This window comes from Phlebotomus papatasi, chromosome 2 (assembly GCF_024763615.1).
Source record: "Phlebotomus papatasi isolate M1 chromosome 2, Ppap_2.1, whole genome shotgun sequence".
NCBI lineage: Eukaryota > Metazoa > Arthropoda > Insecta > Diptera > Psychodidae > Phlebotomus > Phlebotomus papatasi.
This window is the reverse complement of record NC_077223.1, coordinates 111,051,257-111,074,642: the sequence shown is the minus strand read 5'-3', so window position 1 is coordinate 111,074,642 and position 23,386 is coordinate 111,051,257. Positions and strand designations below refer to the sequence as shown.

The 23,386-nt window shown below is 34.2% G+C and overlaps 1 protein-coding gene and 1 non-coding gene across 3 annotated transcripts in view; both read left to right on the top strand.

Annotated features, from left to right (window-relative positions):
• The window catches only part of LOC129800855 (mediator of RNA polymerase II transcription subunit 13), a 73,560-nt gene that overhangs the window by 35,610 nt on the left and 14,564 nt on the right, over positions 1-23,386 (top strand). The window contains exons 6-11 of one of the 2 annotated variants that reach the window (XM_055845556.1): positions 1,859-2,507; positions 7,768-8,064; positions 12,378-12,540; positions 13,164-13,768; positions 16,195-16,606; positions 19,503-20,331. In XM_055845556.1, the coding sequence (XP_055701531.1) occupies positions 1,859-2,507; positions 7,768-8,064; positions 12,378-12,540; positions 13,164-13,768; positions 16,195-16,606; positions 19,503-20,331 (2,955 nt within the window). The remainder of the gene's footprint in view (positions 1-1,858; positions 2,508-7,767; positions 8,065-12,377; positions 12,541-13,163; positions 13,769-16,194; positions 16,607-19,502; positions 20,332-23,386) is intronic. The other variant, XM_055845557.1, reaches the window with a different exon arrangement.
• On the top strand, positions 19,041-19,190 carry LOC129805083 (small nucleolar RNA snoR639/H1). Its single transcript, XR_008752054.1, has one exon. It is a non-coding gene; the product is annotated as a small nucleolar RNA snoR639/H1 (small nucleolar RNA).

Genomic DNA, 23,386 nt, shown 5'->3' with positions numbered 1-23,386 from the left:
AAAACTCAAGGTAATTGACTTGAGGAGGGTGGGGGTCATTGAAAACCAGAAATCAATATCTTCCATCGTTTGTCCTACAACAAAATTTCGATCGAATTAATTAGAAATATTTCATTTTAGGGTCTTATAGGGTAGTTTCACACAAGTAAACTTTTTTCAGGACTGTTTCGCTAAACGAATATGCACCATATTCAAATAAAATTTCATTCCGTTACTTTCTTTTGAGTATTGACTATCTGAAAATATATAGGACAATTTCTAAATATTTTTCGTCCTAAAAATCTTTATTTTCGAAAGTAATACATGCGTGAAACTACCCCATTGTGCACTAATTAATTTTCTAAAATCTCCATAATGATATTAAATTCATCTTCAGTTACGACAATTTCATATTTAGTTTCGAGAGATCAAATTAATAATAAAAAAAGATAGCAAAACGTCTTAGATTAGAGGAATGCTGACGAGGTATAGATCACCGTAAATTACCTTTTTCACATAATGCTTATATACCTGGCGGTCTACTATCGTTTTGAACTAGTTCATAAATACCAGAAAATAATCAAAAAATTGACAAAATTGAAGTCGCGAGATGTTAGATGCCATTCGGGATTTCGACTTTTTGTCCATTCGAGATTTTAGTTTACTCAGGATTTTGGCTTTTCGGAATTTTGGCTAATTCTGAATTTAGACTTTTCAGAGTTTTGGCCCATTTAGGATTTCGATACATTCGAGATTTTGTTCCAATCAGGATTTTCTCTTTTCGAAATTTTGACTTTTCATAATTTTGATCTTTTTATCATTTTGGCTTTTTCTCGGGTTGTCGATCCTTTTGGGATTTTGACTTTTCGAAACTTTGGCCTAATCAGAATTTTGCTCAATTCGATATTTTGTCTCTTTGAGAATTTCGCGTTTCGGGATTACAGCTTTTCATGATTTTAACTTTTCCGTATTTCGACCCATTCAGGATTTCTATCTATTCGGAATTTGGACTTTTCTGAATTTTGGCCTTTTTAGCATTGTGACTTTTCGGGATGTCGATCCATTCGGGATTTTGACTTTTCGGAACATTGACCTATTCAGGATTTTGATCGATTCGAAATCTTGTCTCTTTGTGAATTTCACGTTTCGGGATTACGGCTTTTCATGTACTTAACTTTTCCGGATTTCGACCCATTCGGGATTCCGATGCATTCGGGATTTTTATCTATTCGGAATTTGGATTTTTCGGAATTTTAGCCAATTCAGTATTTTGGCTTTTCAGGATTTTGATCCATTCGGGATTTTTACTTTTCGAGAGTGGCTAATTCGGAATTTCGACACATTTTGGATTTTTTGTGTCTTCCGTATTTTGGCTTTTCACGATTTTAACTCATTCAGGTTTTTGTCTTATTCGGAATTTTGGCTCTTTGTCATTTTGACATTTTGGGAATTTTGTCAGATTTCGGATTTCCATTCATTCGGGATTTTTGTTGGCACTAATCCAAAACAAATCCGAAAATTAAAAAAAAATTAAGTAGTTCATTAGACAAAATGGGGTTTAGTGAAGCAGAGGCTCCGGTTCAATCCCTGATTGAATTATGTTGAGTCAAAATTGGAAAACATTTGTTTTCGACCCATAGAAGATACAAAAGTAAAGGAAAGGCAAAAGTAGTAACTGCTTCAAAGTCAAAACACAGAAAAGTGTCCCCAACAAATTCGGTTCTATTACCTTGGTTTTAAATTTTTAAAATATTAGACCCGTTAAGCTTATCCTGTATGAAAATGCCCCAGTTTCTTCTATTGTCCTGATTTGAAATTTCTCAAAGGATTTGCGGGAATAAAGCTCATGCTTGAATTTTTTTTTCGTTTTTCTGCAAAGGCGGAATAAAGTTACGTTACCCATCGAAATATGTCCTAGTCACGGATATCGATGAGAATACATTGGTTCCGGGGAAGGTGGTGTCAACGGGAGGAACTCAAGGAGGGCTAATGAATGGTGGTAATGTTGAGAAATGTTTAATGACGACGGCACATCAAGGTTTAGTGTCACCAAATAGTGTTGAGAGTGAAAACATATCGCATTCTCTGCCGGATATGGGATTCAGTCACAATGACTTGGGGAATCCTCTCAGTATGCACCTGGCACCATCTGTGGCAACGGTGCTGCCAGAACGTGTCTGGCAGGATTGTATCACCAATCCATTGGCACAGAGTGTCACAGGTGGATCGGTTACAAGTACCACATCCACTTGTAGCAATATTGTGCCAATTTCATCCACTTCACCGAGTGGTAGTAGCAGCAGTAGCAGCAGCAGCAGTAGCAACAGCAGCAGCAGCAATGGATCCACAGGTGCTGGAGGTGGAAATGCACCAGGATCTTCCGGTGGGATTACGATAAAGCAGGAGCCTGGAGAAGTAGGTGCAACACCACCATCAAATGGTGGAAATGGCAATAGTGACGTGGGAATTTCAGGTCCAAGTTGGACCTTTACAGATCCAACTCAGAAGGCATCCTGCACTTGTCTTCGGTAAGTTTATTTTTTTTTTTACAATTTTGTTTTTTTTTTTTTTTCAAAATTTTCTCTAACTTTTTGTGCCTTCTTTTCCTTTATTTATTTTATTCACTATGCAACGATAATTTTGAATTTGGACTCTTGAACGGAAAAATCGTTAAAATTTTGACATTTCGATTTACGCCTGTGATCTAGGCAAAACAATTTTTTCCAGGTTATTATTCTATTGAACTCATTTAATTCTTTATTTTTTTTTTAAAGAAAGTAAAGATCTTTAAATTGCTATAGTGTCCGAAACCGGTGAAATTCGATTTAATCCCCTTTTGTGGCATATTTGAGACTACAGCGCCTCTGTTGTTGGTTCTCAAAGTTCATTAGTTCTAAAGAGTTGGAAATGCCATTTAAAGACCAGTAATTTGTTCTCAGCGAAAAATTAAATCAGTTTAGTAGAATTCAGTAGTGAAAATTTACAACGATTGTTTGCCTAGTTTACAGGGTAAAAGAAAATTAAGGGGTAACATCTACCAGAACGCTCAAAATCAATGTTTTTGTAAATTTTTAGTGACTGTGTGACTATGAGTTTCTCTAGTGAATCTATCAAAGCAAAACTATCCTGAAAATTTCAAATCAATCGGATAAAAATTACTCGAGTTCTGCTGCTAGCTGCAGAATCCCTCAAAAACAAATTTACGAAAAATCCGCGCATTTTGCGCGGCCATTCTGTATTCGAAACAGAAATAAAAATATTTTTGTTTTTTTCAACTTTACATTGATCGAATCATTAGCAAAATAACAAAAAAAAAATCACAAAAAAAACATTAATTTTAATCGGTTTGGCAGATGTTATCCCTTAAAATTACATGTATTTTGACAAGTGATTAATCCTAACCAAACATATAAATACTAGGAGAATTCAAGCGTTAAAAAAAACCAATTTATAATTGTTGCATAGTGTAATGTTTTGTCCAAAAAACTTAATAATGACACCCGCTCTCGTGTTTAAGAAAGTATCAATGTATTTGACTTTTAGGACAGAGAGAAAAAATAACTCTGTGAATTACTTAATTTTCCCTTACCCCTGCCAGCTTTATTCGAATTAATATAATAATGTCAAATATTATATGAATAATGTAATTTTTGAGAAGGATTTAGAACGCTAAATTTCTCACATGATTTTAATATGTATTTTACCTCTAATAGATATTTATTTAATTTTTTTTATTTTCACTCACTTTTCCGCACTAGCTCGGAAATAATTGTTATGCATATTTTAGTATTATAAAAATTATAAATATATATATTTTTTTATAATAGATTGCATCATTTAGCTTGCACGTTTGACTGTTGTTTTTTTCTGTGAGTAGTAAATGAACAAGTATTTTTTTTATAAATATAAACTTCTTCCTTGATCCTTAATACATTTGCTATTATAAAGAAAAATCTTTTTAGGTTTAAAATTTATTTGTCGTTCAAATAAAAGCATAGGGTTAATTTTTGATAAAGTCAGAAGAAAGGGCTTTGTTGAGGTAAAAGTTCTAAATTAGGCTGTTTTGAAAGGTCTTTTATTGTTTTGTGTTTTATTTGACTACCTGCAGTATTAAATCGTTTGACATTCGAAATAAAAATAAATTATTCTTCCCGATGATGCGCTCTAAAATTAGTATTTTCACAATGCTTTTTTTAATAGTTGGTTTAATTTGAATTACAATGCTCTACCCTATAGCCAATGGCCGCGGAAATTCCTCTAGATTTCTAGTTGTCTGTTCTGCAATTTCCGCAGATTTTACCGCTAAAAATAAGCTCAGTTCCACGAGTTTCTATGCATATTCGGACCAGTCTTTCCCTATATAGATTATCAGCGATATAATCGGCAGTTTAGTCCTTTACAAATTAGGAAAAATTCTGTTTATATTCAAGAAATAATCCGCGGAATTTTCCATACAATATCCTTTAAGACTTCCCTGGATTAAAATTATATAATTTCATGACTTTTTCAAAATATTCTTTGCATTTTACTGCTCGAACTCAAAGAGAGAGAGAGAGCAGTTAATCGACTTTTTTTGAACTTGTTACCGTCCTGGAGCTTAAACCGTAAAAGATATCAAGTTCCGGTCTTCGGTGACCCCCAATAAAAAACAATATCTCCAGGCGATCAATCCCATCCAAAACCATGTTTTTTGGTTTATTTCGAAAACGGCTTCTACATTATTTTTTATTATGGATATGTTTTAGAGGTGGTCCAGGCGAACATTTCGTCCAAATATACCTATGAACTAAAAGCTTCGCCATCTTGAATTTTTGAAGGAAAAAGTTATCCGAGAGTCTATTTTTCAATTGAATTGGTTAAAATTGGACTTTTTGGGAAATGTATTGAAATTTCCAATCCAATTGCATCGGTCAAATGCATTGGACTTTTTGGGTAATGAATCGGTTAAGTATCCGTAAATGACTATTTTTTTTAATATCCTTTTTTTCTGTCCATAAACTTGTTGCCCATTTAGAGACGAAACAGTAAGAGATGCGAACATTGGGTCTTCGGAAGACCTTCGCATAATTCGACCCAAGGATTATTATTATAATTTTTATATGCCCCAGACTCCCATCCGTACCCTCTAAAATCATGATTTTCTGGTTTATTTAGAAAATTGCTTCGTTAGTTTGAAAGTCAAGGTTTTTTTTTATTTTAAAATGCTTTTGTGATTCATGAATCAATTTGATCTCTACTAGACCAGTAAGCACTAAAAGATCATGCGAAAAACTAGTTCACGGAAAGCTCTATCTCGTGAGCTCGAGTAGTCCGCAGAGCTGGGACGCTTTACCATCTCTTTTCTTCAAAATAATCCTTAAAATTGATTAAAACTTGAGTAAAATTTTTATAAATAATTTATACAAAGGAAAACCAAAATGGAGGATTCAATTGATTTAATGAGCAACTTGGAACTTGAAGATTGTTCATTTATCAAACAAACACTTAGTTGTTCTACTTTAGTGTTGAGTATATTGTTACCATTGTATTGTTGCTCGCAAGAATTACAGCGTTACGGTGAAAACACAGGTGCGGAATTCTTACCTTCCATTCCATGGAGTCCTGGTCGGAAAAATATCGGAAATTTTCACTTGGGATGCTTGGGATATTTAATGAGTTACTTAAAGCAGCAAATTCCCAGGATATTATTTAAAGGATATCTACGAGAAAAAAAGGGAGGATCTCCGCGAAATTCCATGCACCGTAATGGCGGGTTTTCCATGGAAGCTCACTTGGAAAAATAGCGGATAAATTCCACGGACTTTTCTTCTAAAGTCAAACCTTACGGCCAATCAGCTACAGGGTATGCAACATAATTTTTGTTTTCTGAACATGTTTTTGAAGCTTCCTATGAGAGTGAGCGAGATGACTAGATGTAATTTTCATCCACTACCATTGAAATGTCAACCATGTTAAAAAACAAAAGTTATTGTGCGTTGAGCATTATGCCTAGCGCACAATAACTTTTGTTTTGTAAATATGTTTTTGACGTTTTCAATGAGAGTGAGTGAAATCTTGATCTAGTCATCTCGCTCATTCTCATAAATAATTTTAAAAATATATTTACAAAACAAAAGTTATTGTGAGTTAGGCATAATTGCTGGCACACAGTATTAATATTTTGTAAACATGTTTTGGCATTTCAGTGAGAGTGAATGAAATCTACATCTAGTCATCTCGCTCACTCTTATAGGAAATTTCGAAAACATGTTTACAAAACAAAGGTTATTGTACGTTGTGCTTTATGCCCAACGCACAATAACTTTTGTTTGTAAATATGTTTTCAAAATTTCCTATGAGAGAAAACGAGATAACTAAATTTCCGTTTCATTCACTCTTATTGAAATGTCAAAAACATGTTTACAAAACAAAAGTTATTGTGCGTTGGGCATTAATAGTCAATAAACATATTTCTTTCATCAAAAGGCGATTAAAATGAGTTTTTCGCCTGGAATAGGAGCGCAAAACAAAAATTATTTTCGTGAATGAATAAACCCAAATAATGATAAAATTGGGAAAGAACTCAAATCACAAAATAACTATAAAATGTTTATTAATTGTGAATTTAAAAAAAAATTATAAAAACTTAAATTGGATTTGTGCTATTGGTTCACAAAAAAAATCAAATATTTCAATGCTCATTGCGAGAAAGACAGAAAAGTATTTTTTTTTCGTAAATAATATTGTGTTTTTGAAATTTTTGCAAAGCAGAAGAATTGCAATAAAGTGTGTAAATTCTTTTTTCTCACTTTGCTGTCGTAATGTATTCAAAAGTATCAAGGGAATGATGGGACTTTTCTCACGCGACATATACAATTTAAGTATAAGGAAAAAAATGTATAGAGAAAATGTGTATGAAAAAAAAGCACAGAGAGAAGAATGAAATTATATAGTATGAATTTATATCTCTCTCTATCTCTCGATCTCTTTCTCTCTGTGTTCATATTAAATTGATACTTTATTTTATATACACATTACATATTGTGTATGTAGCTAAAAATTTTCCCTTGAATCAAATGAGAGAAAAAGAGACCAATGTAGAGTTTACGCCCAAATGTATAACCTCATATTAAATCAAGTGGATAAAACTTAAATATATCAGTTAAACGATACTAAATGTTATCAGGCCGACACTTTTTAATGGGTTATATAGGCTAGATTTTAAAACAAATAAACAAAAATAATAGAAATTTATTTATTTTCAAGAAAATAAGGTTTAAATGGTAGAAGACCTTTGTCAATTTCCAGCCCTTCTTGATAATTTTAATAATCTTTTAAAGGGAACAATTCGTCCAATTTTATCCCTTCAATTGTTCTCCGTTTTTACTCACTAAAACCCTCGAAGCTATTCAATATTCCTGGTAGAAATACTTCTTTCTCAAAACAAAAGTATTCCAGTTTAACTCGGGAGAAAACCTATTGGCAGTGTGCTTAATCTGGTTATTTGTATATGATTTTCTCTCCCGAAGTATACGCTTAAGTGGTAAACTCTTTAAAATGACTGAAATCACTGTATAAAGTCCTTCACTTGGATCAATGAAATAATAATCCTCGACAGCAGAATACTTTTCATCCAAGTGGCTTTGATGAAAAGCATTCTTTTGGCCCAATTGAATATTTTTAACATTACGTGTCTCTATACATTTCAACTTTATGCACTTGATTTAATATGAGATCATAGATTTGTGCGTTAGTTGATATGAGAATTAGAAGACACTACACTGAAGCATGGGCCAAATTGGCTTTCAGGTGTAGAAAAATGACTGGACGATCGTCGACATCTAGTAAATCGAGTGGTCGAACGGATAAAGGAGCTCGCCTGAATCGAGTTCTCTTCCATCGGCGACCCAATTCGGTAATGTTACATGGATCTGGTGGTTGTCTACCTGGATCAACACTACCATTCATGACGTCGTCCTCAGTCACAACGCCGTCGTCGTCGTCGTCCCCGACGGGCGCCACTGTAACAAATGCCGGCTCATCTGCCCTAAACAGCGGCGGCAAAGATGCTTCCGCTTCCGTCACTTCCACACCAGCCAGTCAAAGGTTTGTCCCGTGAAGCCCCTCAAATTAAGTCAGTTCATCATCATCATCCAACTTCCATTTTTTTTTTTGCAAGCTAAACAACAAAAAACATCCACTCTTTCCACCAGCATCCACATCAATACCACTCTTAGGTTAATTTATTTAGATAAGATACGAGAGAGAGACGTCACTCATAAGTTTTTGACTATGCCGTCAAATATTTATTTAAATCACCTTGTTAAAGGTTACAAATAACCAATAATGGATCACTTGAAAATATGAAAATGGAAAAATAGGCCACGCCCCCAAAAGAATTTGGTATTTAAAATTGGTTTTCGCATGAATTTGCATTTGTCTTTGCCTTATTGAAATTTTACAAAACGGTTGGGAAAACTTTTAAAATTTGTGTGGAAATATAAACACAAGTGGGCGTGGTTTCTTTTGTTGCTCTCTGAGGAACTTTTGCTTAGGTATGGGCACGGGGCGCTGATGTAAAAATGTCTTACGTGGTAACAAAGACAAGGAAAAGGGCAACAAAGGTTCTGATCAGTAAAAACCGTTTAAAGGGGCAAAGCCACTTTAAAACCAAGCCAAATATATTCGAAAATTGACCAGAATTCTAAAGTGCAAGGGTACATTTGCCGTTTTGGCACTGGCGGCTTTGGCTCTTCTTCTATTTCGAATTTCGGTATTACTAACAGCTCAATTGTCAAGAACGTACACAACAGTGCGTAAAAGTTTGTATTTCAGGAAGAAAGAATGTTTGAATTTCAGTGTCGTTAAAATAAATGTCTTTTTCGTAAATTTATATACTTTTTTGTGCTATTCATCGGTTCAAATTTTCGAACTTCCAACGAATTTTAAGGTAAGGTGATCACTGAGAGAAATCCGAAAAAGTTAAAATAACATTCCGGAAATGTTTATTTTACCCTGAAGTATTGATCCGAAATCAGTGTAAATATTATGCTTTTTAGGTGTATTTTGGGTTAAAATTACCCTTTTTCATGTAAATTTTACCCTTAAAAAGGTGTAAAATTAACATTAAAAAATGGAATATCGAAATTCGAAATGGAAGAACAACCAACGCTAAAACGGCGAGCACTTTAGGCTTGTACTTGTACTTAAGGCGTCTGGTAGATTTTTGAATAGGTTTGACTTGGCTTTGGAGTGGCTTTGTATCTCTGAAAGGTTATTATTGCTGAACGGAACCAATGGGTACAATGGGTACAGTATAAACCTCAACTGAAGAAAACTATCAAACCGGGAAAGTTATTACTCAACGTAAGGAATATAGGGTAAGATGGGGTAATTTGGAATCATGTTTAATTTGAAACTGTGAGATTTTATAAGAGTTTTAAGACGTCTATACGTTGGAAGGAATTTTCGTCAAAATTGCTTTGTGATGAAAACGTCATAATTCTGTCAAAAATGCAATTTTTGACAAAAATTACTCCCAATGTGTAGAGACCTGTAGATAACAAAAACAACAAGTCTTGTACTTCTTCATGGTTTTCCTTTTCTCTTCGACCATCTGAAAAATTGGGAATAATTTCAAAATTCCAAAACGAACATGATTCCAAATAACCTCGTCTTACCCTAAGTCTTATAGGGGGCGTGGCCTATTTTAATAAATTGATTTTATGCGAATTGATGCGATATACCTTTAAGATACTTTTAAATAATGGTAAGGGTTTTGAACGGTAAGAAAACTATTAAGACTTTAAGACTTTGCCTTAAAATTGTTTTTGGACGGACCTATTTAAGATATTCAATATTAACTCATAACAAGTTAGAGATGGTTTTTAAGTTACGGCATTGTTAAGAAGTGCTCATCTGCATTTTAATTTTACTCTGCTTTTCTTTTCTGTTTGATTTCTCTCTGTTCAACGTCATCATTAAAAATATATATATATAACAACATGCATACATTAATTTGTCTCGAGTTGGAAAAGGATGATGATGATGATGAGAGAAAAGGAGACTGTAAATAGCATTGTTTTTTTTTGTTTTTTTCTTCTCCGCTCATTCACAACTTTCTGAAAACTTCCCTATTTGTGTCTCTATTCCTTCTCGTTCATCATAATACGAGAACGAAAGATTTGTTAAAAGATAGAATACAATCAGCACAGAACAAAAAAAAAATCATAAAGCAAAATTTAGTGCTATTGAAAATTGATTTCAGTGAGACATTATTTCTTCTTCTGTTAAATTTCACAGAAAAACAAAAGAAATTAAATGAATTAATACGGAAAATTTAATGGCAGAAAGGGGATGCTAGTTTTACAATGCTTTTGACGCTTTTGGCTTTTGGTGTCCAAGATGAAGAAATATATTGGCTGAATCATCTTTATCCCCTCTCTCTACAACATCATTTACAGCAGATGAAAAAAAAACACAATATTATTAATTGCATTTGAATTACTTTCACGACTAAATAGGAATGTACTTTATATTTAAATACACTAATATTGGTGTATCTTTGATGGTAATATTAGAGATGTTTGCGTATTTTTCTTTAATGTTTTCTGTATTGTTGGTAAAATTGTATATTTTACATTTTATTATGTACTTGTTTTATATTTATGCATGCTTTCTATTGGCTGTGTTTTATTTTTAAATAGTTAAACATTCTATTTTTTTCTTCTCTCTAACTCCTCAATACATGTATTTTTTTTTATTTGGACTTTTTTATATATATTTTTTTAATAGATAACATGTCATTTATACATTTAATGATCATTATATTTAATATTTCATGATCACATATTTTGAAATTGGCACATTGAAAAGAAATTTCCAAATACAATTACAAATTAAGCAGATTTTGAAAAATTGGGAGACTAAATAGGGTAAAGTGGGGTATTTTGGAACCATTTTCAATTTGGAACATTTGAGATTTCCTCTCACTCTGTTTCAGAGGTTTCAGATGTGCAAAGAAGAAAAAATAGCACGTTATAAAACAAAAAGACGAGTGAAAAAAATGAATAGCTTTTCTTCGTATCACTCAAAAAAATCGAATCGATGTTAATTTAAATCTTTCTCGTTGTAAATTTAATACTTTTTGCAGAGTAACTTTTACTCTTTTTGTCTTAAAGTTTACATGAAAAAGAGTTATAATAAGCCTTTTTAAGAGTTGAAATAACTTTTTCAAATCACAAAATTTTCTTTTATTATTTTTTTTCCTTGATTTCAAGGTTTCCATGTTGCGGGATACTCACATGTGATTGATTCACTGCACTTGTCTTCATGAAATACTTTAAGCATATTTCTATTTGATGTTCCATGACCTTTGCCAAATGAATATCATCTTGACTGAATGATATCAAATGAATATCATCCGTCAAAAAAACCGTTTTTTGACAAAAATTGCTCCTAATGTGTAGAGGTCTTTAACGCAGTTTTTATGCACGTCTGCAACAGAAAGGAAATCTCAAAATTTTAATTTAAAAATGGTTCCAAATTACCCTATTGTCTCCTATTCAAACATTTTTGTATAGATATGACCTATGAATAAGTTATTTTTTTACATAAATCCCATATTTAGCAAGAAGGTATTATTTTGCTAAAAATCTTCTCAATTGAATTTTAAGCCACGCCTCCTTGAAAAATTACGACCAAGTATAGTTGTATTTTTGTTTACAATTTGAAAATTATTGTGCTCAGTAAAACAAAGCTTAGTTTTCTTTTAATTGGGAAATTCTCATGATTCCTCTTGCAAGTATTGCAGGGAGTGTGGCCAGAAAATCTGGACAGAGATCTGAATTGTTGATTTGCTATATCTCATGCCTGTCTAAATTGACATAAGCTTAATTTTATTTGAACCAGTTATCCTCAATATTCTTAATTTATCTCCTGCAATGGTTTTAGGGGGCGTGGCCTATTATTTTTGACCAAAGGAAGGCGTGGCCTAAAAAATAATTTACTTAAAAATTTCAATATTACCTTTCCGCAAAATATGGATTAATAAAAAAAAAATTAAAGTTTACTGATTTTGTGTGTAATTTCTTTTACTCTACAATTTTTTAAGCAAATATTAACTAATCGAATGACCTGTAAAATAATTTGTTGATATTGTTTTATCGTTTTTTTTTTGTTTCATTTCATTGAGAATTGTGCCAAAAACAACAATGAAATAGTGAATGCGCTCATACAATAGAATTGGAAATGTCATTCACTACTTTATAACTCTTTTTTTTTACGAAAAGTATACACGTTTCATATTCACGGGAAGCGGTGTGCAACATTAACTTTATTCCTATTTTACAAATTTACAAATACAATTTATTACTGTCACCATGGTAATTTGAATAATTTTAACAAATGACAATTTGCAGAGCTGGAAATCAACAGCAGAGTCATCCATCATACCCAAGACATTCTTCACTGGCTGAATCTCTTGTACCAATACCGTCCGTCGGATCTCCTGGCAGTGCGGGACCATCACCTCATCCTAATTCAACACAGTCACAACCAACATCTGTTCCATCAGCAGATCAGGTAAGCAAAAAAGCATTTTTCCATTTTCTTTATTTGCAGAGGGGTAGTATTGGTTCTAATTGAGAAAGCTCTGTACAAAAGGCACGCCCCTTCTTTTTATTATTATCAAATTTCTTTTTATTATTATCAAATTATTGAAGAACTGACTTCTACAATACAGTTATCCCATTTGAAATTAATTGCCAAAAATATCTTAAATCAAGAAAAAATATTCAGGGCGTGGCCTAAAGATGTACAGCCCTTGAAAAATTAAACAACGTTCTTTACAGAATTTATTTTGAAAAAGTGAAAGATTGCAAATACAAGCCAAATGTCCACCTTCTTGTTTGTATTAGAGGTCCTTCCAAAACCTACCCAATCTGTTTTCTGCTTTACTGCCATTCCTTCATATAAGCCACGCCCATTTGTACACATTGTTCCCACCCAAAAATTTTCTGTGTCATTCAGTAAGATTGTTTGATATGCAAAAGTTTTTTTTTAATCTGTGACATTTACATAGGCCTTTGAATGAATTAGTAGGTTTTATTTTCATTAGCCGGGTTAGCCCAACCTCCTAGCGGGGGCGTGGCCTATATTTTTTTTGTGGCTTATTCAAATAATAATGTGATGTGACATAAAAACAGATGCTATCAACCATATCACCACATCCACCGTCATCCGTGAGCGCCATTGTTCAGCCACCGACTCCCAGTGAGGCGCACCTGGACAAAAATACACCAGCAGCTACGCCAACGGATCAACACGATGCCAAAGCCGTGGCATCGCCATATCAGCAGCAACAGCAACAATCAATATCTGGTGATATGACAGTGTCAACACCGACGTCCATGAGCACAGCATCGGGTACGGCGGCCACAGTGGCCGGCACAGCAAATTGTCACACAACATCGTCCTTTGGGACAACACCCAAGCATATGACAAACTTAAGTGAGCAGCAGCAGCAGCAGATGCTGCAAGTGAAAAAAATTGACTCAACAGGCAGTCTCAAGAGTAACAATATTCTCAGTAACAGTGGTAGCATAAATAGTAATATCAATAACTTAAGTGTTAATAACAGTGCTAGTAATAATTTAAGTAATAACAATAGTGGAATTATTAGTGGTAATAGCAATAGTTTTGTGTCATCACTGAAAAGACCACAACTCTGTTCGAAAGACTATGAAAATATCATTGATGATGACTACGTGCCACACCAATTGCTCTATGATTATTCAACATGGGAAGCATGGTAAGTTTACAGATTTTTTTATCTTAATTATTTGTATCTTGAAATTACGGGTAAATTAGTTTAGTGTGATATAGAAAAGCCTGAACGTGTTTATTTCGAACTGAACCTAACTTTAGTACGAATCTGTGAGTCTTGGGAAACCTCCTCTAGTGGTTTGTTTCTGAGATAAATTATGTCCACTCTCTGTTATAATCTCCCCAAGTGTGTCCTGACTAAAATAGAAAATCTAGCGGACTTTCTATTTTATTTTGAAGAGTTTCGAACTTCAGTCACACTGTGAACCCGGTATAAACCTTGAATAAAATAAATCATGATAAAACCATGGATAAAACATTGATAAACCATGGTTGCCTAGATTCCGTGATCTTCAGTGCACACAGGAAAATTTTGACTCTAAATTTAAGAATATATAAGATCCTGGGAACTTAAATTGGACGTGAATCCCCGAGGCGTTTAAGTTTAAAAGTTCTGAGCGAAAAAAATGGGCTAGAATCCCTAGCTCTTTCAAGTGAAGAGATCGGGAACTTAAGTTAGGCATTAGCTGGAAAATGAAAAATGTCTACAGATTTGCAAATTACAACTAAAACTAAATGATCAAGGATTTAGAATTAGGGCATTGACATTCATTGGATGGGATTTGAAATTAAATTCCTCGGTGTTTCTGTTTAAGAATTTTTCATTTTTCTGTGTGTGTAGTCAACAGATTAAGTCACTTATCTTGCCTAAAGTAAGTGGTACAGACGGTGGCGTCGCTCCCGGCAGGAGCATGATCTCCTCAGATACCGCTCCTTGCGTCGCTCTGTTCAGCGAATGATTCAATCTTCCAAAAAAGCATTGTGGCCGAGTTTTGGGGAGCACTTTGCTACTCTTCTTGCAGGCCAGAGCAGTAGGGGAAAGTACTCACCCTTCGAACGTTCATGCATTCGAATAATGAAAATTTCTTTTTATCTTTTCTAAGACATTTCTACATAACTATTACGTAATTATCAATAATTGACGATAAGCTAACTAATAATTAATAGAAATGTGTAAGTCTCTTAGGAAAAATAAAAGAAAATTCACATAATTCGAAGGCATGAACTTCGAAAGGTGAGTACTTTCCCCTAGATTTCATTTGTCGCGTTCTTCACTTCCTCCAACCTAGTTACCTAACGGAATTTGTTCAACCGGATTCGTCTGCTAGGTCTTCGTGTCTCGTTGTGCCAGGATCGCGGAGCCGTATACTAGATTGCTCCCTCTTCATTGAGTGAGTAATTCTCTGGAATGAACTTCCTAGGGACATGAAATGGCAGCTTATCCAAAACTTTTCGGGATCATAGCCTGGTTTTTATTTTTTCTTTGTTCCCTATAAGATTTTCTTACGTATCTTATTTTTACTTATGATGCAGATGGCTCATATAATCTGAGAAAGAGTTTTTCACCGTTTTATTCTGGAGGTTGGTTACCAACGCTAAGACGGCGGTGGCCGCTATCACACAAACATTGAATTCCTTGTATAACCTATATTTGTCAAAATTTTGCTTTCAAGACCTCTAACTCAAAAGCAGCATTTGAAATAAATAAATAAATAAGTGAAATAAAAGTTTACCAAGTAATCTATTTTAGCCGAGACACACTTAAGCGAATTATAACAGGAGAAAAGGGAGATTTCATCCCAGAAACAAACCATTGGGGCAGTTTTTCTAAAATTCATCGATGCTAGCTCATAGTGGGATGTACTGTAATTTATTTACCTTGCACTGTAATTTATTTATTACCCTCGTTTAAACAGGGACTAGCAACGTTTTGGACTGGCATAGTTTCTCAAGCCTTTGAGAAGTTTTGCTTAAATTTCAACTAATTTAGCACAAAAGTAAAATTAGTTAAATATTTATTGTAATAATTTTTATTTAAGTTGCAATAATTCCAATTTTCTTTTGGTATTTAACCCTTTCTAATGCGAAGATGCAGATATTTTCTTAATATTTCTAAAGTTGCTCATTTTCTTCAATTATTTCCCAATTGAATACAATGATGTATGTGTAACATCGTCTTGATTTCATCTGTACGCTTCGAGACTCAAACTATTGTTTATTTTTTCAAAAGGGAGGCGGTATTGTTGGTAAATCTTACGGGATTATGCAATTTTGGTTGATCCGGTGTGTGTTGGTTAGTTGGTTCATTGACTGGAAAAGCGGTGGGTGTATTCAAGAGAAGAGAAGAAAAAACACTTTCACTCTTTGGGTGTTTTTTTGTTGGTTTGGAAACAATTGGGAGAAATAAGAGTCACCACAGGGTTCAGTGGATTGAACAATAATTTCCACTGGACTATCATAGAGGCTCTAACATCAAATGATGTGTAATGATTGTCAGGAAGATATTTTTTTAGGGAGGGAAACTAATTGTTTTATGATAACTACATAACATGAATTTGCACACCCACACAGGCTCAATCATCCAGTGAAACGGTACAAACCCAACGAAGAATCAAAACCAAATCAAAGTTATGATTTGTATGCGGGACGAACATATTCCTCCCAGCCCCATTTTCCACCATCAACCCTGACTGGCTTGGCGTCACCATCGGCAATTGAGGGTCAGGTGATGAAGAGTACGGCTAGTGGGATCGGAAGCGTCGGCGCCACTGGGTGTGGAAGTGTGGGTGGGGACGAGGAGGCGGCTTCGCCACTGCTTCAGGCGCATGAAATCAAAAAGGAGGCTTCCGATGTGGGTGATGGAGCTGGAAAAGAGGTCAAATGTCTCACTGAGAACCTCTTTACCAGTGAAGGTCTTCAGGCTTCCTACAAGGATCTGGATCAAATTTTTGACAGTTCCGATGAAACTTCCAACGATGAAGCTGTAAGTTGAAAGTTTTGAAAGAAATTTATTGAATAAGTGGTCCTCTTTCTAGCAGCCTGATTTTATTATGAAGAACATTAATGGCTTAACTCTATTTTATTTTTGTAAAATTTTAGAAAGTAATCTTACGGAGTTATCACACTAGAAAATTTCACATTAAAATTAAAGTGAAAAGTTGCTCATTAAAACTTCTAGAACCACTTTAAATTGCTGATTTAGTCAGGACACATTGCTAGAATTGCTCAATGTCACGATGGCACACGGGTTGCCAGATGAGTGTTTTTGTTTTTGAAGCATTTCAGTAGTTTGAGCGAAAATGTGCGATTTTTGTGAAGAAGAGGAAGTTTTCCTCCTGTACGCTACTTATAAATATGTCGTGCAAAAGGAGCCGCTAAGCGAGAAGAAGGAGGTTCTGGGCGAGAGATTGTGTCCTAACGCGACCTTCACATGGCGGCGCAGAAACTACCCGAATGACTGCAATTAAGTAGTACCTGATGAAAATTTAATGTGCAAATTTTGCTCAAAAATTTGCTCAATTCTCATTAATTTGCTCATTAATTATCAATCGTATTTATGCTATTTTAATCTATTTAAACCAATTTTTGTGACTCGAGACCACTTTTTTTTATCACTAAATGAATCGATTTCTAAAAACTCTTGACGAAAATTGCACATGAGGACATATATCAGCAACAATTAATGTGAATCACATTAAAATTTTAATGTGAAATTCTCTAGTATGATACCACGGTTAGACTTTCAGGTTTTGCACATACTCTAACTTCGGACATTTCATATTCTTCATAAATTCCAATATTGACTATATTGCCAATATTGCCACATTAAAGCACATTTTTCTTCATCGAAATTTTCACTCAAAAAGTCCATAGGATTTATTTTTCAAGTAGAAAAAGTATATAAAAACCTTTTTGGTCTATAAACTTTTTTTTGCTACATTATTCCCAATTTTAAAACTCAATTTCATCCAATAAAAAAACAACTGAGATCCATGAGAACGCGAAAAACAATTCCGCGAAAAACAATTCCTAGGTTTCTTTCCTAAAAGTCCCATTAAGGATTTTATTTATTTTTAAATAAGCTCAAATTAAAAACAAAAATTGTAAATTTTCGGGGAAAATATTCTTTGAATTCGAAGAATGGTTTCTTTTGACCCCCCTTTTACTACAAAGAATCCTGGCTGCGCCCTTGAACCCTGAATTACAGAATGCCTTATACGAATAAATCGTTTTTTTTTGTCAATCTTGCTGTGAGTGCGATAGTGCCGAATTTTATTGGAATGTCCACTCCTTCCCCTCACGAAAATATTTGCGTGTTTTAAAGCTCCTTCTAAAACAATTTACCGATGCACATTGGCATTCGTTTTGACACTAATCGAGTTCTTTCTTAATCTTTTCCGCCAATTTGGTAAAATCATTACAATAAGAAAAATCGGAGAAAACGTAATTCAAAATTTCGAATGTTCTCCTGAGCGTTTGCAAGCCTGCTCGGCGCTCATTTGCTTTCGTTTATCTTCGAAAATATTTCAAATTAACTTATGAAATGAATCTGGTATATTCTTATATAGTTTATCTATCGATTTAAGCAAAAATAAAAATATCGATCCTTTGTAATTCAGGGTACCCGCTTAAGGGGGTTGCCTATTAGGAGAGAGTCAAAAATTAACTATTTTTCGCGATTTTCTTTTAAGGAAAAGGAAAAAAATCTTTGTTTAATTAACTTTTTGGATACATATTCTCTTTGGTTTGTCTTTCAATTTTAGCAATAAATATACAGTGGGACCTCGATAGAGTCAATCTCCAATAGACTCAACACTTAAAAGAGACACAGTAAACTTTAAAATAAATTCTAATTAATAACTTTAATTGTATCACAATTTTCAACAATTATCTACCGGAGCTCTTCTAAAAAAAAGTGAAAAAAGAAATCTTTAAGACACCATTTCCTTATCTTAACATCGTAGATGGACCTCAATATTATCATGGATAGTAATTTTCATTTAAGATACTAATAATAAAAATATTCTGTAAAATTATTCCTTAATCTCCAACTTTTGCCCAAACATACGATTTTTTTGGACCACAGGGTGTAGAATTTATGAGTTAATTAAATAAAATATTGTACTATCGTGTTAAATTTATCAATTATCTAGTACAAACATAAAATAATACCCCTTTATATCAAAAATTCACATTTTAATTGGTTTTTTCGGACTCCGATAGAGTCACCGAATCCAATAGAGTCAACAGGCCAGGAAATAATTAGTTGACTCTATCGAGGTCCCACTGTATATAGATTTTTAAATTTTATAAATCAGGTAACCCCCTTCAATTATCATATAACTTTTCTCTCGCGATGAACGATCATGCATTCGAATGAAAAAATTCATGGTAGGACTTGGAAAATTAAAGTGGATAACCCTTGCCATTAAGCCGGCTTCTCAAATGATCCTCCTTGAGGGGGTCTCCTTTTGAGATAGTGTGCAACGCAGGGGGACAGCATCTTCTGGTGTGTGTATGATTGTTTTATCAGACATTGGAAGACAATCAAAGAAAATCCAGAAACATTGTGATGGATCATGTACTTAATGGCCTCTACACACTAGAGAAATTTATCTCCATATTTAAGCAAATTCCCTACGCTTGTATAGGAGAAACTTTTCAATATGGACATAAATTTCACTAATATGTAGAGGTCATAATATGCTATCGTACATTAGGAATTGATACAATTAATTAAATATTAGATTTAGTTAAATCAAAAATGTTCTTATTGGGAGGCTGCGCGGAAGAAAAGCCCACTAAATTGTTGATAGCTTCCTGATTTTTCCAAGAGTGTGATTGCATGAATTTTTTTGTTGATTTTCCTCCTGACTCAGATACCTGTGAATGTGCATACGCCGCCCGGATCAAATAAATCAATGGGTGGAATGGATGAGAAACGATGTATAAGTTCGTGCAATCCAAGCACTGGGGGCATCCGACCGTATGGCAATGAGGAACTATCGAAGATGTTCCCAACACCGCCAAGTCTCGAGCATCATCCAAATTCAAGTCCATGCGGTGGAGCTCTCTCAGATGTCCCCATGACGGATATTCACAGTCCAAAGTTGAAATTGGAAAATTATCCGAATCTCGGAAGTCCCAGTGATGAGCCCATCGAAGATTGGACTTATGTCTTTGTCCCGCCGAATATGTCAAAATTTGTTGGTTCTTCTAAATATGCACCATTGTCGAATTTACCAAGTCAATCTCTTTTACCTGTTACCCTGCCCATGACGGCTGTGTACAAGCCATCGTGGCTGAAGCAGCAACAATTGACAGGAAGTGGAGTCAGTTCAGGTGTTACCACAGGAATGGGAAGTGGGAATAGTAGTTCTGGTGGTGGTAATTCTGGGGGTACAATGGTGAAGCAGGAGAGAATAGAACCACCATTGTCTACACCAACAACACCTGCAATGCCAACACCACCGAATCCCATGTCGAGACCATCGTCAGTGGGATTACTGGGTGGACCGACGAGTATGATGGCAGGTGGAGGAGGAGGAGGAGGAGGAGGTGGAGCAGGAGGAGGACCTCCACCGCCTCCGCCACCCACAATCATGACGCCAAATGTGATGATGCCAATGGGGATGAATATGCTGGCCAATGGAAACTATGGCCAGGGTCCACCAATGCAGGGTCATCCGGGTGGAATGCTTAAACCAGGTATGTGTCTTCTTTTTTTTCCAATTGTATTCTCAGGTTTTCAGACTCACATAAGCCCAAACGTCCTTTTTATCATCCGCTTAATCACAAACATCCTTTGCCCAAAGAGAAAAAAATATTGGTAATGACCAAAGGAGCCTTTTTAATTTAACTTTTTTTGTTGAAAGTGTCTCGAGTGTCAGAAGTTTTCACTTTTATTGTAAGAAAAATCAATGTAAAAAAGCTCATAATATTTAAGTTTGATTTTCTTAGCGCCAAAGGAATATTACAGTTTAAAAAATCCCAGGGAAATAATCAATTTTGATCAGAGAAAAATCAATTTTGATCAGTAAATTAATTTTCCCGGAAATCCGGAAGCAGGCAAGATTTTTGATTGGCTGTGTTCAATAATAAGCTTTCGAAAAGATACAGACATTTCAAAGCCAAGCCAAGCTGAAATCGACGAAGAAAAAATCGACCACAAAGTCTAAAATACAAGTTCGCATATTCGCCGCTTTAGCGCTGGCTGTTCTTTCATTTCGAATTTTCGGTATTCTTGACAATTAACTGAAAACAACGTCAACAGAAGTGCGTGACCGTTTGCTGCAAAAAATTTATTATTGTAAGGGAAAGTGGTCTGCCTTTGAATGCGTCAGCCTTTGGATATTTTTTTTTTCCCTTATTTTCCAAAGCAAAAATTCTATTTTGTTAATCGAAGTTAATAGAAAATAGATATCTCTATTGACTATAGTTGAGAGAATAGGGTTTTTGCCTTAGAAAATAAGAGAAACATTTAAATATTCAAAGGCTGCCGCATTCAAAGGCAGGCTACTTTCCCCTATATATAGTCTTATCACTGAGAAAAAAAAGAAGGTGCGATTAACTTTTTTTCCTCTTAACTTTAACACTTTTTAGGTGTAAAAATATATCAACATTTTTTAATGTTAATTTTACACCTTTTTAAGGGTAGAAATTAACATGAAAAAGGGTTGATGTAACCCTAATACACATAAAAAGGGTAATATTTACACCGATATCGGATCAATAAAGCAGGGTAAAATTAACATTTCCGGAATGTTATTTTAACTTTTTCGGATTTCTCTCAGTGATGGAATTTCAGGATAAAAGAACGTTTAAATTTCAATAATTTAAATGTCTTTTTCATGAACTTACTGACTAGCAAACACCAAATACTAACCGATTTAAATTCAACTGAAAACATATATTTTCAGATGAATATACCGATAATATTGAAACGACACTCGCGAGGCAGTGTCATTTCTATATATTTTGTTAGCACATTTTGTTCGAATACTGCTGACCGGTCAGCATATTTTTGCTCATCGACTTATACACTGAGAGGAATCAGAAAAAATTAAAATAACACTGGAAATGTTAATTTTACCCTGCAGTATTGATCCGAAATCTGTGTAAATATTATGCTTTTAAGGTGTATTAGGGGTTAAAGTTACACTTCCATGTTAATTTTACCCTTAAAAAGGTGTAAAATTAATATTAAAAAATGTTGATATATTTTTACACAAAGAGTTTTAAAATTATGAAGAAAAAAAGTTAATCACACCCCCGTTTTTTTCTCAGTGTGTATACCGTTTACTTTTCTAACCGAGACACTTTCAGGTAACAAAAAAGTTTAATTAACACACGGGTTATTTTCATGATATTTTTGTCTTGTTTTGTTTTTGTGTTTGATCCTTTTCAACTTCTCACAGCTGAAGTTATCCCAAGAGAAATGATGTTTGAAAATCAATTTCGAAAACTAAGAAAAAGTACATTTTTACTTCTTGTCTCGTCCGCATGGTGGCAGAATTATTTTCTGCTCGTATTTTGAAATTCCTCGAGTGTTAACGCGTGGCAGTGTCTTCACTTTGTGTGAGGAAAAAAATAAAGCAGCAATGCTAATAATATTTCTGCTCCATTATAATTCCCCTCATAATCAATGAGAAACTCTTTTAAATTTTTTTAATCGTGGTATTTCATAAATATTCCCAATCTTGTTTGAAAATTCGAAATTAAACTTGAATACTTCGAACATCAATGACATATTGTACGAAAGTTGTTTGCTTAATTCACAACTCGAGTTTCAAAAATTCGAAGATTGATTTTGAATGCCAAACAAAAGCTATTTTTACTTCTGTTTTCGTCTATGGTGGCTGAAATAATTCCTCCTCGAATTTAGAAGTGTTACAAGTCACACTCTGCACTTTGTTGTCAGAAAAAAATACGACGCTTATAAATATTTTTTGTTTACGACATATTGTAAAATTGAATTCCATTTACCTTTTATCCAAGACACTAATGGGGCAAACTTAGGTCCTTGACACATTTAGGACTTAAACCGAGAGACGACTTAGTAAAAAATGATAGAAATGTGGTTTAACCATTCTTTCGAAAATGATTACACTTAGCCGTCTCTCGACTAATCCTCAAGTCTGTCTAGGCCCTTAATGAAGCATATCCCTCTAAAGTCCTAGACACACTAACGATTTAAGCCGAGAGACGACTTAGTGGAAAATGATAGAAATGTGGTTTAACCATTATTTCTAATATTATTACGCTAAGCCGTCTCTCGGCTAATCCTCAGGTCTGTCAATGCCCTTACGATTTAAGCTGAGAGGCGACTTAACGTAATTTTATAATTAAAATATTGATCAGTAGGGAAATTCTGTAATTTTCGTGGTATTGTCACGCGTGAGTTCGAAACCTAACAATGCCATTCGAGCTTTTTTTTGTCATATCATATGAGTTCGAAAATGCAGTTCATTGAATTTTTACTGAAATTCCTTTATTTGATGATTTTTTTAACAAAATTCATTGTCATTTGAATTGCCAGAAATCTAAAATATCATGTGACTTCTGACAATGCCACGTGAGCTGAAATGGCAATGTCACAGCTACAGAATCGCATTTTCGAAAAAGCTCTCCTAACATTCGAACCCAATTTGTCATATGACATTGCCAAAGCGTTACAGACTTCCCTTCCAGGGCATAATAAGTCGTGTGTCTAGAGCGCTTCTTTATTTTTATCCTGAGAATGAAATGGCACAAATGTGTGAGA